Here is a 15737-nt window from a genome sequence, read left to right on the forward strand (position 1 = left end):
CAAGGAATGGCCAGGGCTATTGACAAAGAAGGAGTCAACATGGCTGAGATGCTGATTTGGACTTACAACCTCCAGAACAGTGGGAAAATAAATTTCTGTTCCATAAAGTCACACACTTTTGGTATTTCTGTTACTGCAGCAGTAGGAAACTAATCCATAACAGGTATATACCTAAGAGTGGAATTGCAGAGTTATCTTGTAATTCTATGTTTAGCTTTTGGAGGACCTGACAAATTATTTTCAACAATGGTTGCACCATATTATATTTCCACCAGCAACGGACAAGTGTTCCAATTTCTCCACAACTTCATCAACACTTGTTATTTTCTGTTAATAGCCATCGTAGTTGTTGTGAAGTGGTATCTCATTTTGGACTTCATTTACATTTCTCTAATGACTAATGATGTTGAGCATCTTTTCATGTGCTTGTTCATGAAATGTATATTTTCTTTGAAGAAATGTCTACTCAAATTCTTCTTCCATTGTTTGACTGGATTGCCTTTTTATTGTTAAGTTGTAAGAGTTTTATATATATATTCTGGATATTAAATGCTTCTCAGATATATGGTTTTCAAATATTTTTTCCCATTCAGTAAGTTGTCTTTTCACTTTTTTGATATGTTCATTGATGCACAAAATTTTTTACTTTAGATGAAGTCCAATTTATCTGTTTTTCTCTTTTGTTGCTCATGTTTTTGATGTCCTATCTAAGAATCCATATAAATGGTAACTATACAAGCGTCTGTCACTTTGCCATACTGTGGGGGCTTGCATGTTGCTGTGATGCTGCAGGCTGTGCTATCAGTATTCAGATGCCAGCAGGGTCACCCATGAAGGACAGGTTTCAGCTGAGCTTCCAGACTAAGATGCACTAGGAAGAAGGACCTGGCAGTCTACTTCTGAAATGAATTAGCCAGTAAAAACATTACGAATAGCTGTAGAACACTGTCTGATATAGTGCTGGAAAATGAGTCCCCCAGGTTGGAAGGCACTCAAAAGACAACTGGGGAAGAGCTGCCTCCTCAAAGTAGAGTCAACCTTAATGATATGGATGGAGTCAAGCTTTCAGAACCTTCATTTGCTGATGTGGCACAACTCAAAATGAGAAGAAACAGCTGCAAACATCCATTAATAATCGGATCCTGGAATGTACGAAGTATGAATCTAGGAAAACCAGAAATCATCAAAAATGAAATGGAATGGATAAACATCAATATCCTAGGCATTAGTGAGCTGAAATGGACTGGTATCGGCCATTTTGAATCAGATAATCATATGGTCTACTATGCTGGGAATGACAACTTGAAGAGGAATGGTGTTGCGTTCATCGTCAAAAAGAACACTTCAAGATCTATTCTGAAGTACAGTGCTGTTAGTGATAGGATAATATCCATATGCCTATAAGGAAGACCAGTTAATATGACTATTATTCAAATTTACTCACCAACCACTAATGCCAAAGGTGAAGAAATTGAAGTTTTTACCAGCCTCTGCAGTCTGAAATTGATCAAACATGCAATCAGGATGCACTGATAATTACTGGTGATTGGAATGTGAAAGTGGGAAACAAGAAAGCAGGATCAGTAGTTGGAAAATATGGCCTTGGCGATAGAAACAATGCCAGAGATCACATGATTTTTCAAAACCAAAGACTTCTTCATTGCAAATACCCTTTTCACCAACATGAATGACGACTATACACATGAGCCTCGCCAGACAGAATACACAGGAATCAAATCGACTACATCTGTGGAAAAAGATGATGGAAAAGCTCAATATCATCAGTCAGAACAAGGCCAGGGACCGACTGTGAAAAAGACCATCAATTGCTCATATGTGAGTTAAAGTTGAGACTGAAGAAAATTAGTACAAGTCCACGACAGCCAAAGTACAACCTTGAGTATATTCTACCCGAATTTAGAGACCATCTCAAGAACAGATATGTCACGTTGAACACTAATGACCAAAGACCAGACGAGTTGTAAAATGACATCAAGGACATCATACATGAAAAAAGCAAGAGGTCATTAAAAAGACAAGAAAGAAAGAAAAGACCAAAATGGATGTCAAAAGAGACTCTGAAACTTGCTCTTAAACATCAAGCAGTTAAAGCAAAAGAAAGAAATGATGAAGTAAAAGAACTGAACAGAAGATTTAGAATGGCAGCTTGAGAAGACAAAGTATTATAATGACATGTGCAAAGAGCTGGAGATATAAAACCAAAAGGGAAGAACAGGCTCAGCATTTCTCAAGCTGAAAGAACTGAAGAAAAAATTAAAGCCTTGAGTTGCAATAGTGAAGGATTCTATGGGGAAAATATTAAATGATGCAGGAAGCATCAAAAGAAGATGGAAAGAATACATAGAATCATTATAACAAAAAGAATTGGTCGACATGCAACCATTTCAGGAGGTAGCATATGATCAGGACCCAATGGTACTGAAGGAAGAAGTCCAAGCTGCACTGAAGGCATTGGTGAAAAATAAGTCTCCAGGAATTGACGGAGTATCAATTGAGATGTTTCAACAAACGGATACAGTGCTGGAACTGCTCACTCCTCTATGGCAAGAAATTTGGAAGACAGCTGCCTGGCCAACCAAATTGAAGAGATCCATATTTATGCCTATTCCCAAGAAAGATGGTCCAACTGAATGCAGAAGTTATCGAAAAATATCATTAATATCACATGCAAGCAAAATTTTGCTGAAGATCATTCAAAAGCAGCTGCAGCAGTATATCGACAGGGAAGTACCAGGAATTCAAACTGGATTTAGAAGAAGACATGGAACCAGGGATATCATTGCTGATGTCAGATGGATCTTGGCTGAAATTAGAGAATACCAGAAAGATGTTTACGTGTGTTTTATTGACTATGCAAAGGCATTTGACTATGTGGATCATAACAAATTATGGATAACATTGCAAAGAATGGGAATCCTAGAACACCTAATTGTGCTCATGAGGAATCTGGCTGTAGACCAAAAGGCAGTCAGTCCTTCAAACACAAGGGGTTACTGTGAGATTTAAAGTCAGGAAAGGTGTAGGTCAGGGTTATATCCTTTCACCATACTTAATTCAATCTGTATGTTGAGCAAATAAACTGAGAAACTGGGCTATATGAAAAAGAACGTGGCATCAAGATTGGAGAAAGATTGACTAACAACCTGCAATAGACATATGATACAACCTTGCTTGCTGAAAGTAAAGAGGACTTAAAGCATGCACTGATGAAGATCAAAGATTACAGCCTTCAGGATGGATTACACGTCAACATAAAGAAAACAAAAATCCTCACAACTGGACCAATAAGCAACATCTTGATAAACAGAAAAAAAGACTGAAGTTGTCAAGGATTTCATTTTACTTGGATCTACAATCAGTGCACATGAAAACAGCAGTCAGGAAATCAAACAACATATTACATTGGGCAAAGCTGCTGAAAAAAAAACTCAAGTGCTAAAAAGCAGAGATGTCACTTTGAGGACTAAGTGCACCTGGCCCAGCCATGGTATTTGCAATCACCTCATATGCATGTGAAAGCTGGACAATGAATAAGGAGGACCAAGGAAGAATTGATACCTTTTGATTATTGTGTCTGCAAAGAATATAGAATATACTGTGGACTTCTAGAAGAATAACAAATCTGTCATGGAAGAAGTACAGCCGGAATGCTCCTTAGAAGGGAGAAAGGCAAGACTTCATCTTACATACTTGGGACATGTTAGCAGGAGGATCCAGTCACTGGAGGAGCACATCATCCTTGGTAAAGTAGAGGGTCAGTGAAAAAGAGGAAAACCCTCAACTAGATGGATTGACACAGTGGCTGCAACAATGGGCTCATAGTAATGATTGTGAAGAGGGTGCAGGACTGGGCATTGTTTTGTTCTGTTGTACCTAAGTGTCCATATGAGTTGGAACAGACTCGGTGTCACATAACCACAACAACAATCTAAGAAACCATTGCCAAATACAAAGTCCTGAAGATTAACCTCCCCATTTTTTAAAAAATAATTTTTATTGTGCTTTAAGTGAAAGTTTACAAATCAAGTCAGTCTCTCACACAAAAACCCATATACACCTTGCCACACACTCCCAATTACTCTCCCCCTAATGAGACAGCCCGTTTTGCTTTTAAAGTTTTATAGTTTTAGCTCTTACTTTACGACCATTGATCCATTTTGAGTTAATTTTCAGATATGGTATGAGGTATGCATCCGAATTCATTCTTTTCCATATGAAGATTCAGTTGTCACAGCACCATTTGTTGAAGAGACTATTCTCTCCCCCATTAGATGGACTTGGGACTCTTGTTGAAAACCAATTGACCATAGATGTGTGGGTTTACGTCTGGACACTCAATTCTATTTCATTGCTCCCTGTGTCTATTCCTTATACTAGGACTACACTGTTTTGATTATATAGCTTTATAGTACGTTTTGAAATTAGAGAGTCCAAGTCCTCGTAATTTGTTCTTTTTCAAGATTGTTTGGGCTATTTTGAGGCCACTTACAAGTCCATATGAATCTGAGGATTGGCTGCAAAAAGGCTTCTAGAATTTCTATAGGGATTGCTTTGAATATGCAGAATACTTTGGGTATTGACATCTTAATTAAAGCAAATCTTCCAATCCATGAACATGGATTGTCTTTCCGTTTATTTAGGTCTTTAATTTCTTTTCAGCAATGTTTTATAGCTTTCACCTCCTTGATTAAATTTATTCTAGGTATTTTAGATACTGTTGTAAATAGAATTTTCTTAAGTTACTTTACAGATTGTTCATTGGTGGTGTATAGAAACCCACTAAGTTTTGTGTTGTTTTTCTTGTACCCAACACTTTTGCTGAATTCATTTATTTAGTTGTAGTAGATTTCTTGTGGATTCTTTGGGATTTTCCATATATAGGATCATGCCATCTGCAAATAGAGGTACTTTTACTTACTCCATTCCAATTTGGATGCTTTTTTCTTGCCTAATTGCTCTGGCTAAAACTTCTAGTACAACGTTAAATAGAAGTGAAAGTGGGAATTGTTTGTCTTGTTCCCAATTTTAGGGGGAAAGCCTTCTGTCTTTCACCACTGAGTATGATGTTAGCTGTAGGCTTTTTCATAAATGCCCTTTATCAAGTTGAGAAATAGCCCTTCTATTCCTAGTTTGCTGAGTGTTTTTTATCATCAAAGGGCACTGGACTTTGTCAAATACCTTTTCTTTATTGAGATGGTTCTTAACCCTGGTGACACAGTGCTACGACTGCTAACCAAAAGACTGGCAGTTCAAATCCACCAGCTACTCTTTGGAAACTCTACGGGGGCAGTTCTACTCTAGAATTGACTTGACAGCAATGTTTTTCTGGTTTGTTTGTTTGTTTTAATCCATTCTATTAATGAGGTGTGTTACATTGATTGATTTTCTTATGTTGAATCGCTCTTGCATTCCTGGGATAAACCCACTTGGTCATGGTATATAATCCTTTTAATATGATAGATATTTTGTATAATTTCAATCTTTTTAAATTTATTAAGACTTGTTTTGTGATTTTACATATAGTCTCTCTTGGCGAATGATCCATATGCACTGGAGAAGAATGTGTGTTTTGCTTTTGTTTGGTATTCTATAAATATGCTAGGTCTACTTGTTTATAGTGTTGTCCAAATATTCTATTTCCTCCTTGATCTGTTGTCTAAATGTTCTGTGCATTATTAAAAGCGGTGTACTGAAGTCTCTAAATACTGGAGAACTATTTCTCCCTTCAATTGTCAATGTTTGCTTCATATATTTTGGAACAATGCTTTAGGCACATCCATAATTGTATATTTTATTTCTTCTTGATGAATGGGCCCTTTTATCATTATGTAATGTTCTCTATCTCTTGTACCAGTTTTGGCTAATATTAATATTTTGTCTGATATTAATATCACCATCCCAGACTTTTGTTTACTATTTACACGGAGTATCTTTTTCAGACCTTTCACTGTAAACCTATTTGTCTTTGGATATGAAGTATTTTGTAGACAACACAGTTAGATCATTTTTTAAAAATCCATTCTGTCACTCTGCCTTTTAATTGAAGGAGAGCTTATTCCAATTACATTTAAAATACAGTTAAGGAAGCACTTACTTCTGCCATTTTACCATTTGTTTTTTGTATCTTAACCCTTTTTTGTCTATTTCCTCCAATAGTACCTTCTTTTGTATTGTTGATTTTTTGTAAATATTCTGATTTCCTTTCCTTTTGTGTAAAGTTTTTAGATGTTTCATTGTACTTACCATGAGGATTGCATTTATCATCCTAAGGTTATAACAATCTATTTGAGTTGATACTAACTTCAATTGCATTACAAAAATTCTGTTCAGCTCCACCTCCCCCTTTATGTTGTCACAAATTACATCTTTCTATCGTGTTCCCAATACATATGTGTATTATTTTTTATGCATTTGATTTTAATATCCTATATATATTAAAAACAAAACAAAAAAAGCCTGTTACTTTCAAGTCAATTCTGACTCATAACAACCCTATAGGACAAAGTAGAACTGTCCCATATGGTTTCCAAGGAATGGCTACTGGATTAAAACTTCCGACCTTTTGGTTAGCAGCCAAGTGCTTAACCACTGAACCACCAGGGCTCCTAATATCATACAGGACATAACAATTAGAGTTACAAACCAAAAGTACAATAAAAGTGCTTTTATATTTGCCCACAACACTACCTTTACTGGAGAGCTTTATTTCTTCATGCAGTTTCAACTTATTATCTGGTGTCATCTCACTTAGGAGCCCTGGCGGTATTATGGCTAAAGCACTCATCTGCTAAATGGTCAGTGGTTCAAACCCACCAGCTGCTTCACAGGAGAAAGATGTGGCAATCTGCTTCTGTAAAGATTTCCAGCCATGGAAACCCTATGGAGCAGTTCTACTCTGTCCTACAGGGTTGCTATGATTTGGAATCTATTCAACAGCAGCGGGTTTGGTTTTTTGGTTGGGTCCTCTCATTTTGACCTTTAGCATTTCTTGTAGGACAGGTCTGGTATAACAAACTCCCTCAGCTTTTGTTTATCTGGGAATGCCTTTAATTTCACCCTCATTTTTGAAGGAGTTTTGCCAGATTAAGAATTCGTGGTTAAGAGTTCTTTTTTGTCTCTCAGCACTTTATATATGTTATCTCACTGCCTTCTGGACTCCATGGTTTCTGAGGAGAAACTGGTACACAATCTTTTTGAGAATCCCTTGCATGTGATGATTCACTTCTCCCTTGCTGCTTTTAAGATTGTTTTTAACAGTTTGATTACAATGTGTCTTATTGTGTCTCTCTTTGGGTTTATCTTAACTAGACTTCATTGAATTCCTTGGAAGTGTAAATTCATGTCTTTCATCAAATTTGGGAAGTTTCCAGCCTTTGTTTCTTCAAATATTCTATTCCTTTCTTCTTCTGGGACTAATGTGTATGTTGCTCAGCTTGACAGTGTCCCACAGGTCCCATACGCTCTCTTCATTTTTCTTTATTCCTTGAACTGAAGCTTTTTGCCTTTTTCCTAATCTTCAAGTTTACTCTTTCTTTTGCCAGCTCCAAACTGCTGTTGGACCACTCTAGTGAATTTTTCATTTGTTATTGCACTTTTCAGCTCCAGAATTTGTTTGGTTTCTTTTTATAATTCCTATTCCTTTATTGATACTCTCATTTTGATCATACATCATTTTCATTTCCTTTAGTCTTTTGCCCATTATTTCCCTTTAGCTTTCTGACCATATTTAAGACAGTCGTTTTTTTCCTTTACAGATTGTTCATTGCTGGTGTATAGAAACCCAACTAAATTTTGTAATGTTGATTTCATACCCAACAACTTTGCTGAATTCATTTATTAGCTGTCTTGTGGATTCTTTGGGATTTTCTATGTATAAGATCATATATAGATCATGGCATGAAGCTCAGTGGCTTACAGATTATGGAGTCAAGTTCAATGGTGGGGCTTCCTCAGGGATAGCTTGTTTCATTTTGTTCCTTTGCATAATCCATCCTTCCCTATTTCTCTGTATGCCTGTTGATTTTTTTGTTGTTGTTGAAAATGAGACATTTAAATAACATAATGTGATTAACTCCAGAAATCAGACTCTTTCCTTGAGGGTTTCCAGGGTTTTTTGTTGAAGGGTGAAGTAGTCTGGTTTAGTGACTTCTCCAAACTATTTTCACAAAGACTGGACTCCCTGATGTGTATATTAACTACAGCTTCTGTTCCTTCAGCCACGTTCACCTAGTGTTCTGGCAGAGAACCCCTTGAATGCCAGGAGTTAAAAAGATTTCTAAAAAGAAGAATAAAAGAATAACAATAGGAAAAAAAATCTCTTGCAATATTTTCAGACTGGTTCTGTAATGGGTCACTCCTTCCACACTTAGACTTACAATGAGACTAGAGATCAGCCCAAGGTGAAAGCTTAGGTTTGCTTCAGGTCTTTTCTAAGCATGTGTCTGTCTTGCACTGGGCATCCATGTGGCTCTCCAAATTATACACAGGTGCCTTTCAATGTCCCAGTCTCCCAAAGAAACTCTTTACCAAACTTTTTTACCTTGTCCCTAAGCTTTCCACTGTGCGTCTCACTCTTTTGCCTTAAGAGGTCATAGGCTCCTCAGTTCACGTTGTGGTGGCTCAGGCTATGCCTGCCACTCCTCTGCCCTCAGTGTCCTCCAAGATGGACAAAACAAATGGGCGCTTTGCTTCAGTTTTTTTAGGTAGTCATTTGACAGTTTTAAATAAACTATAATTTGTGAATAAGTTGTGCACTGCTCACTCCAGAATCAGGGACCAGAGTCCCAAGCTGGAAATGTGGGCTGCAGCCTTAAGCTTGCTGCCAAGCTGAGGCTGGGGGTGGGGCATGAGCCAGTATCAAAAATCCACAAACCTTAGAGTTTTGAAAAGCTTTTGCTTGGTTGCTATGAACCCCTGATTGTTCACCAGAGTTCCAAAAAGGTTAATTCTGAAAATTTCTATTTTTTTTTTTTTGATGTTTCCATGGGGAGATGGGAACATGGAGCTTCTTACTTCACTGCCTTGATGGTGAGTATTAATACATTTTCTAACTAATTTACAATACTCCAAGGTATGCCACAGAATATAGAGAAAAACTAAATTCTACTAACTTGCTCTCCTTTTCCAATATTCAATTTATCTACCTGGGGGTAAGAAAAAAACAAATTTATTATATAAATAAATCTGACTCCCCCCTCCCTGCCGCCAATAAGACCCTAAAGTATTAGTAAATCTAGACAGCTCATACCTCAGGAAACACAAAATTATTTTGGCACAAACATGAAATGTGTTGCCTGGTAAGAAAAGAGTGATTTTTATCAAATTTCACAACACAAACTGAAAATACCAATTTACTTGCCTATTGAACTTTTTTCATTTAAAGTTTTTAAAAAGAGATACCACTGGTTCATGGATGACTTCGTCGGTAAGAATTAACATGAATCCAACCCCACTTCTCAATCATTTGACACCAGCCATCACATGGCTCACCCTCTGACACTAACCACATGGGGCTAGGGCAGATCCCACAGATTAAAAGAACACCATTTTTTAGACTGCCAATTGGCAGACGACAGTCATAAGTTTGGAGCCCACAGGAATCCTCACTTTCACCTGCAGCCTCCCCCTTTTCCTTTAGCTTCAATAATTCACTGAAATGACTTAATAGAATTCACAGAAAGCACTCTACTTACAGATTATTATAGCAAAGATACTAATTAGGATGATCATAAGGAAGAGATGCACAGGTGAGGGATAGGAGGGTCCTCAACACACAGCTTCCGTGTCTCAAAGAACATGCATCACCCACCCTTTGCCAACCAGGAAACTCTGAATCTTCGTGTTTCTGGCTTTTATTGGCCAGTCTGCATGATAGGCTAAATCATGCCTCCTGTGGATATTTGATGAATATATTTTCTGGTCTAGTCAGCCCCACTTGCCAGAACAAATCCTCAGGTGTGGCCTGGAAGCCTCAGACCAAGACATTCCAATTATTCCAAGGGTTATTTCTTAAGAACCAAGGACAAAGGCCGCCTACTTTGGGTAACGCTAAATTCTTTACCCAACAACTGGTGAAATCTAAATGTCTGTAGCTTAGTTAATAGTGTACTGACGTCAATTTTTGGTTTTGATGAGTGTACCATGGTTCAGTAAGATGTTATCATGAAGGAAGCAGGGTGATGGGTAAATGTTAACTCTCCATAATGCTTCTGCAACTACTTCTAAGTATAAAATTAATTTTAAGTCCAAAAAACAAGTGGTCTAAGATTTGTTAGACAAAGAAGGCAACTGTTTACCAGGATTTAGAAACACTTTAAGCAACTTATCTAGCGTTTTTCTGGAGATTTTAAGGTTTATATCTTTATTTTGAAAACACATCGGGACCTCCTATTCTTTTAAACATAACAGACCTAATCTCAGGTTGTGAAAGTTGAACAATGAAAAGAAAGAATTCCAGTGTTCAAACAGTGGTGTTAGAGAAAAATAATGAATATACCATGGACTGCCAAAAGAACATACAAATCGGTCTTAAAAAAAAAAAAACACAACTAGAATGTTCCTTAGAAGCGAGGACAGCAAGACATCGACTCACTGACTTTGGACACATCATTAGGCAAGACCAACCACTAGAAAAGAACATCACGTTTGGTAGATGGCCAACATCATGTTTGGTAGAGGGCCAATCCTAAATGAGATGGAATGACACAATTGACACAATGGTCACAGCAACAATCACACCAACAATCATGAAGATGGCACAGGACTAAGCAACATTTCCTTCTGTTATACACAAGTGAGGATGGCAAGACTTCATCTCACATACTTTAGTCATATAATCAGATGGGACTAGTCCCTGGAGAAGGACATTATGCTTGGTAAAGCAGAAGGTCAGCAAAAAAGAGGAAGACCCTCAATGACATGGATTGACACAGTGGTTGCAACAAGGGCTCAAACATAGCAACGACGTAAGGATGGCACAGGACCAGGCAGTGTTTTGTTCTGTTGTACACAGGGCCACTATGAGTCAAAACTGACTTGACAGCATCTAACAACAACATACCGTGAGTTGGAGCCAATTCAGCCACAACTAACAACAATTTCCAGATGGCTCAGTATATAGTATTCTAAGTTTCAGACATAGTAAACAGAAAAATTCTGGATGAGGAAAATAAGTTTTGAGATTTTATTAACTTCTTAAAACAGTGAACTATTAAAAAGCAGTACTCTTAAAAAGTATACTCTTAAAAAAGATGATATAGGATTCAAGAGATAATGCAAACTCATTTCTCTTCTGTCCACCACCCCACCAGTAGAGGTTTTGAGTCAGGACAAGTTAATACATTAACTTCTTTTTAATTTTTCAGTTTAAAACAAAATCATTAGACATTTTTAAAAAGGGTCAGCAAATATCACTGAATTATAATTCTCCACTTAAAGAGTCAATGTCATTTATATAGACCACGGTCACCTTTGTTATTTTTCTTCAAATGTACAATAAATTTTAAGTCTAAAAAGATGTAATCATTTCAACAAATGTACTTCCATTAAAGCTCATGAGATTTATACTTATTTATTCAGCAAGAAGCCCTGGTGGCACAGAGGTTAAAGCTTTCGGTTGCTAACCAAAAGGTTAGCAGTTCAGCCCACCTGCTGCTTTGTGGAACAAAGATGTGGGTGTCTGCTTCCATAAAGATTTATGGCCTTGGAAACCCTATGAGGCAATTCTGCTCTGTCTTAGAGGGTCGCTATGAGTTGGAATTGACTCGACGGCAGCTGGTTTGGTTTGGTTTTATTAGGCAAGTATTTAACTAAGTACACAAATTCATTTAGCCAAAGAAAAACAGACAAATAAAAAATTCATACAATATAATAAGTCAGTTTAAATATTTCTGGTGTTTAACGTTTGAAACTAAGTCCCCTTTTCAAAATCAGTGCATTTGGACTAGTTAACCCACTAAATTACCATCTTTGAATAAGTAACCAAAGTATAAAAGATGACATTTTTAAAAGGAAAATAAGTTTCAAAGTAAAATGACTTCCCTCATTTCATAAAACAAAGGATTTTTCTCTAAAATGCCATTTAGAAAGGTTAAATACATAGAAAAAAATACTGCACACCTTAACTAAACAATCCAGAAAGCCTGGCGGCGTGGTGGTTAAGAGCTATGGCTGCTAACCAAAAGGTTGGCATTTTAATTCACCAGGTACTCCTCAGAAACTCTATGGGCCAGTTCTACTCTGCCCTACACGGTCACTCTGAGTTGAAATCAACGGCAATGGGAAACTGGGAAAAAGCAAAAACAAAAAAACAAAACTCTTTCATTATACAGACCTAATGTGAATCTATGCATTTTTAAAATTACAACTATTTATATAAATAGCTTAAAAAAAAAAATCTATTGCCATCAATTCAATTCCGATTCATAGCAATCCTATAACACAGGGTAGAACTGTTCCGTAGGGTTTCCAAGGAATAGCTGATGGATTCAAAATGCACCACCAGGGCTCCTGTAAGGAGCTTAAAGATAAGTAATTACGTATGCCTTATCACTTATCGGCCCACTGGTGGTGCAGTGCTTAAGTGCTTGGCTGCTAACCAGAAGGTCAGCAGTTCGGATCCACCAGCTGCTCCTTGAAAACCCTATGGGCAGTTCTACTCTGTCCTGTAGGATCACTATGAACAGAATCAACTCAACAGCATCAAGTTTGGTTTGATTTTTTGGTGATTCTTTTTGATGGAAATGGTTCTACCCTGTCTTTTTTGTTACATATATTTCCTAACTCATCAAAAAATGATAATTCTTTCAGGATATATAACATATAAAGCAAGATAATTTTTATCAGTAATTTCCCCTAAATTGTTGGAAAATACATAAGGCAAAACCCTAAAAAGAAGCAGTGCAAACTATGATGTGGAGAGTGAACACAGTGATCTCAAAGTAGAAATGTGTGGCTTTTATTTAATCTTTAAAAATAGCAGGCTGCCTAATTAATTCAGACAGCAGGGGAAACAAGATGAAGTAGGAAATAAGAATTGGGACTAAACAGACCAAACTGCTAAAATAATCTACTTTGGTTTCAGAGTTTCTCTTTTAACTCATCACCAAGGGTAAAGTAAAGAAAGACTACTCACTCCCAGTGCAGGAACAATGGAAAATAAAACGGAAAAACTAGTCTCTCATTATGTTCTACTAACATTGCCTTTTTGGAAAGAAATTTAGAGAAAACTATACTTCCAACTCAGATGATTTAAGGACAATCATAGTTGAAAAAAAAAAACAACTATCAACTATAAAAATCATTTTCCATCCTAAAAGAACAATCTGAGAAGGGAGGATGTGAGTAGCTATTTTCAGCTCCATGTAAATGGAATCTTTATACTCAAGTAACAATTTTCAGTTATCTTTTAAGCATAGAGGCATTTCCTCTTTAATCTCCAAAGTCCCATGCAAAAGGATGAAAGTCATCTCATCCATGCTGCAGATGAAGAAACAAAGGCAGAGAAAAGATTAAATGGCTTATAAGATAGGTTATATCACTACCAAACTGGGAACAAAGCCTAACTGGTTGCTGTATAAATGTGCCATAGACACATCAATAAATATCAATGAAGTGATTAAGTATTAAATGTAGTCTTATCTTCAAGATAAACTAGGTTGGAAAGGAGGCACTTGATCGAAAACATTTTAAATTTCAGCGTCCTTATTCTAGAGAGTTCTTAATTTCCACTTCTCAACTTTTAATACTGCACTGATTTACACAGGACACCCTACCATTTGCTATGTAAAATTAAAGTTTGCTATTTAACATTAAACTTTCCAGTTAAGTAACTAGTTGTAAACTTTTGCATAGGGTTCATCTTAAAAAACAAAAAATGTTTTCTTGCAGTAAAAATGGTTAAAAAACTTGGGTTCTCTAGAGTCATGTATGAATATGGAACTACAAAGATACTCAAAACTGAAGTGTCTAGAAACATCTGGCATCTGCAGTCTTCAGCAAGATCACAAAGTGCTCACAAAGTCTTTGACCTGAGGGAAGGAAAAAAAATATTAATATAATTCCTTGACTAATTCAAGATATCTTTATATATCACCTCCATTTAAAAGTACATAAAAGTTACTATACAGGTAACTCCATCACAGTGCTATAACATTTTACTTAACTTTGAAAAGAAATATTGGTAAATACTGCAGTACTAAAAAAAAAAAAAAGATCTAAAATGTCATTTTTTTAAAAAAAAAAAAAGTCATTATAGGAGCTATTAAATTTACACTTAAGATTGAAAAAGTTCTACAACACCAGCAACGCTAATTTTATAATCTCTTTATTTAAATACCAGAGACCACTGACATTTGGAGCTTTATTGCTAATAACATTAATAACTGTAATGGTTTAAGCAACTCTGAAGATCTAGGCATAATTTGTAATTTTTCTAAAGAATAAATTTGGATCATGTACTCTGCAAGGCTAGTGTGTGGGAAGAAGACACATAAGTGGTAAATAAACTAAGTCATCTGATCAACACCACAGTGCAATAAAACTGTTCTCTACATATTCTAGAATATAGAGTTGTTTCTCCTGAAAAGACAAAACTATTGCTTTGTAGGAAATACCCTAAAAGAGAAAACCAACTGCTAACTTTATTTATGAACATAAAATTAATAATATGAAATGATGATTCTTAGTCAAAACATAGAAGGGTTACATAAATTAAAAAGTGGTTTTACAGAGCCAATTAAATTGATGTTTGGATGTTAGTACTGCAATGGCTTATCTTAATATTATCACAACTGAATTCTATCTTATATTTTAACATCATGAAGAGGTCACTTAAATTTTTAGCTATGCTTTACTTTGTATTATGGGAGAAACAACTATATACTATAGTTGTTGTTAGCTGCCATTAGCAACCCAGTGCACAACGGGATAGGACTGCTGCGATCCACAAGGTTTTCATTGGCTCATTTTCAGAAGTCGATTGATAGGCCTTTTTTCCTAGTCTTAGCCCAGAAGCTTCGCTGAAATCTGTTTAGCACACAGCAACATGAAAGCCTCCAATGACAGATAAGTGGTGGCTGTGCTTGAGGTGCACTGGCTGGGACTCAAACGTGGGTCTCCCACACGGGAAGCAAGAATTCTACCACTGAACCGTCATTGCCCTACATATACTTACACTATATAGTTATCTGTAAACATTAAGACTTTCAAAATTCTTGAGACATATCCTTTATGAATGCCAAGTATGTACTTTAGTAAAGAGCAAACATTTTGTGTCAGGAGAAATGAAATACCAAATTTTTCTCATAACTAAACAAAGAATTATGGCTTCTTTTCTCAACCTTAGATTGTTAAATTAATTAGCATGGGTATTTTTTTTTTTTTTAGGGATATTTGTCATACAATTGCCATTACTAATTTCTCTCAAGTGTTAAATCAACAGATTCTCTCCTAGTCAATATGAGTATGACTCACTTAATAGAAGAATATGTTAAACTCCTAATTATCTGGGGGACAGATTCATGCTGATTAAAACAATGACTAATGATTAGGCAATGACCTCAACCAAAACTCAAAACTAAAAGTCCCTTAATCTCAATACTTCAGCTAATGTAGTAAAAATGGATGAGATCTACATCCTCTGATTTTGGTATCCTCCATATTGAATTTAGTAGAAAAAGATAAATTTAATTGCACAAGTAGTTTATCATTAAAACATC

At 36.2% G+C, this 15737-nt stretch overlaps 1 protein-coding gene across 2 annotated transcripts in view; it reads right to left on the reverse strand.

Annotated features, from left to right (window-relative positions):
* Window positions 1–10699: 10699 nt before the first annotated feature.
* Window positions 10700–15737, reverse strand: part of DCK (deoxycytidine kinase) — a 29927-nt gene continuing 24889 nt past the window's right edge. The window contains exon 8 of one of the 2 annotated variants that reach the window (XM_064285723.1): window positions 10700–14048. In XM_064285723.1, the coding sequence (XP_064141793.1) occupies window positions 14022–14048 (27 nt within the window). In that variant the 3' untranslated portion in view covers window positions 10700–14021. The remainder of the gene's footprint in view (window positions 14049–15737) is intronic. The other variant, XM_003414161.4, reaches the window with a different exon arrangement.

The sequence above is a fragment of the Loxodonta africana genome, chromosome 5 (assembly GCF_030014295.1).
Source record: "Loxodonta africana isolate mLoxAfr1 chromosome 5, mLoxAfr1.hap2, whole genome shotgun sequence".
Lineage (NCBI taxonomy): Eukaryota > Metazoa > Chordata > Mammalia > Proboscidea > Elephantidae > Loxodonta > Loxodonta africana.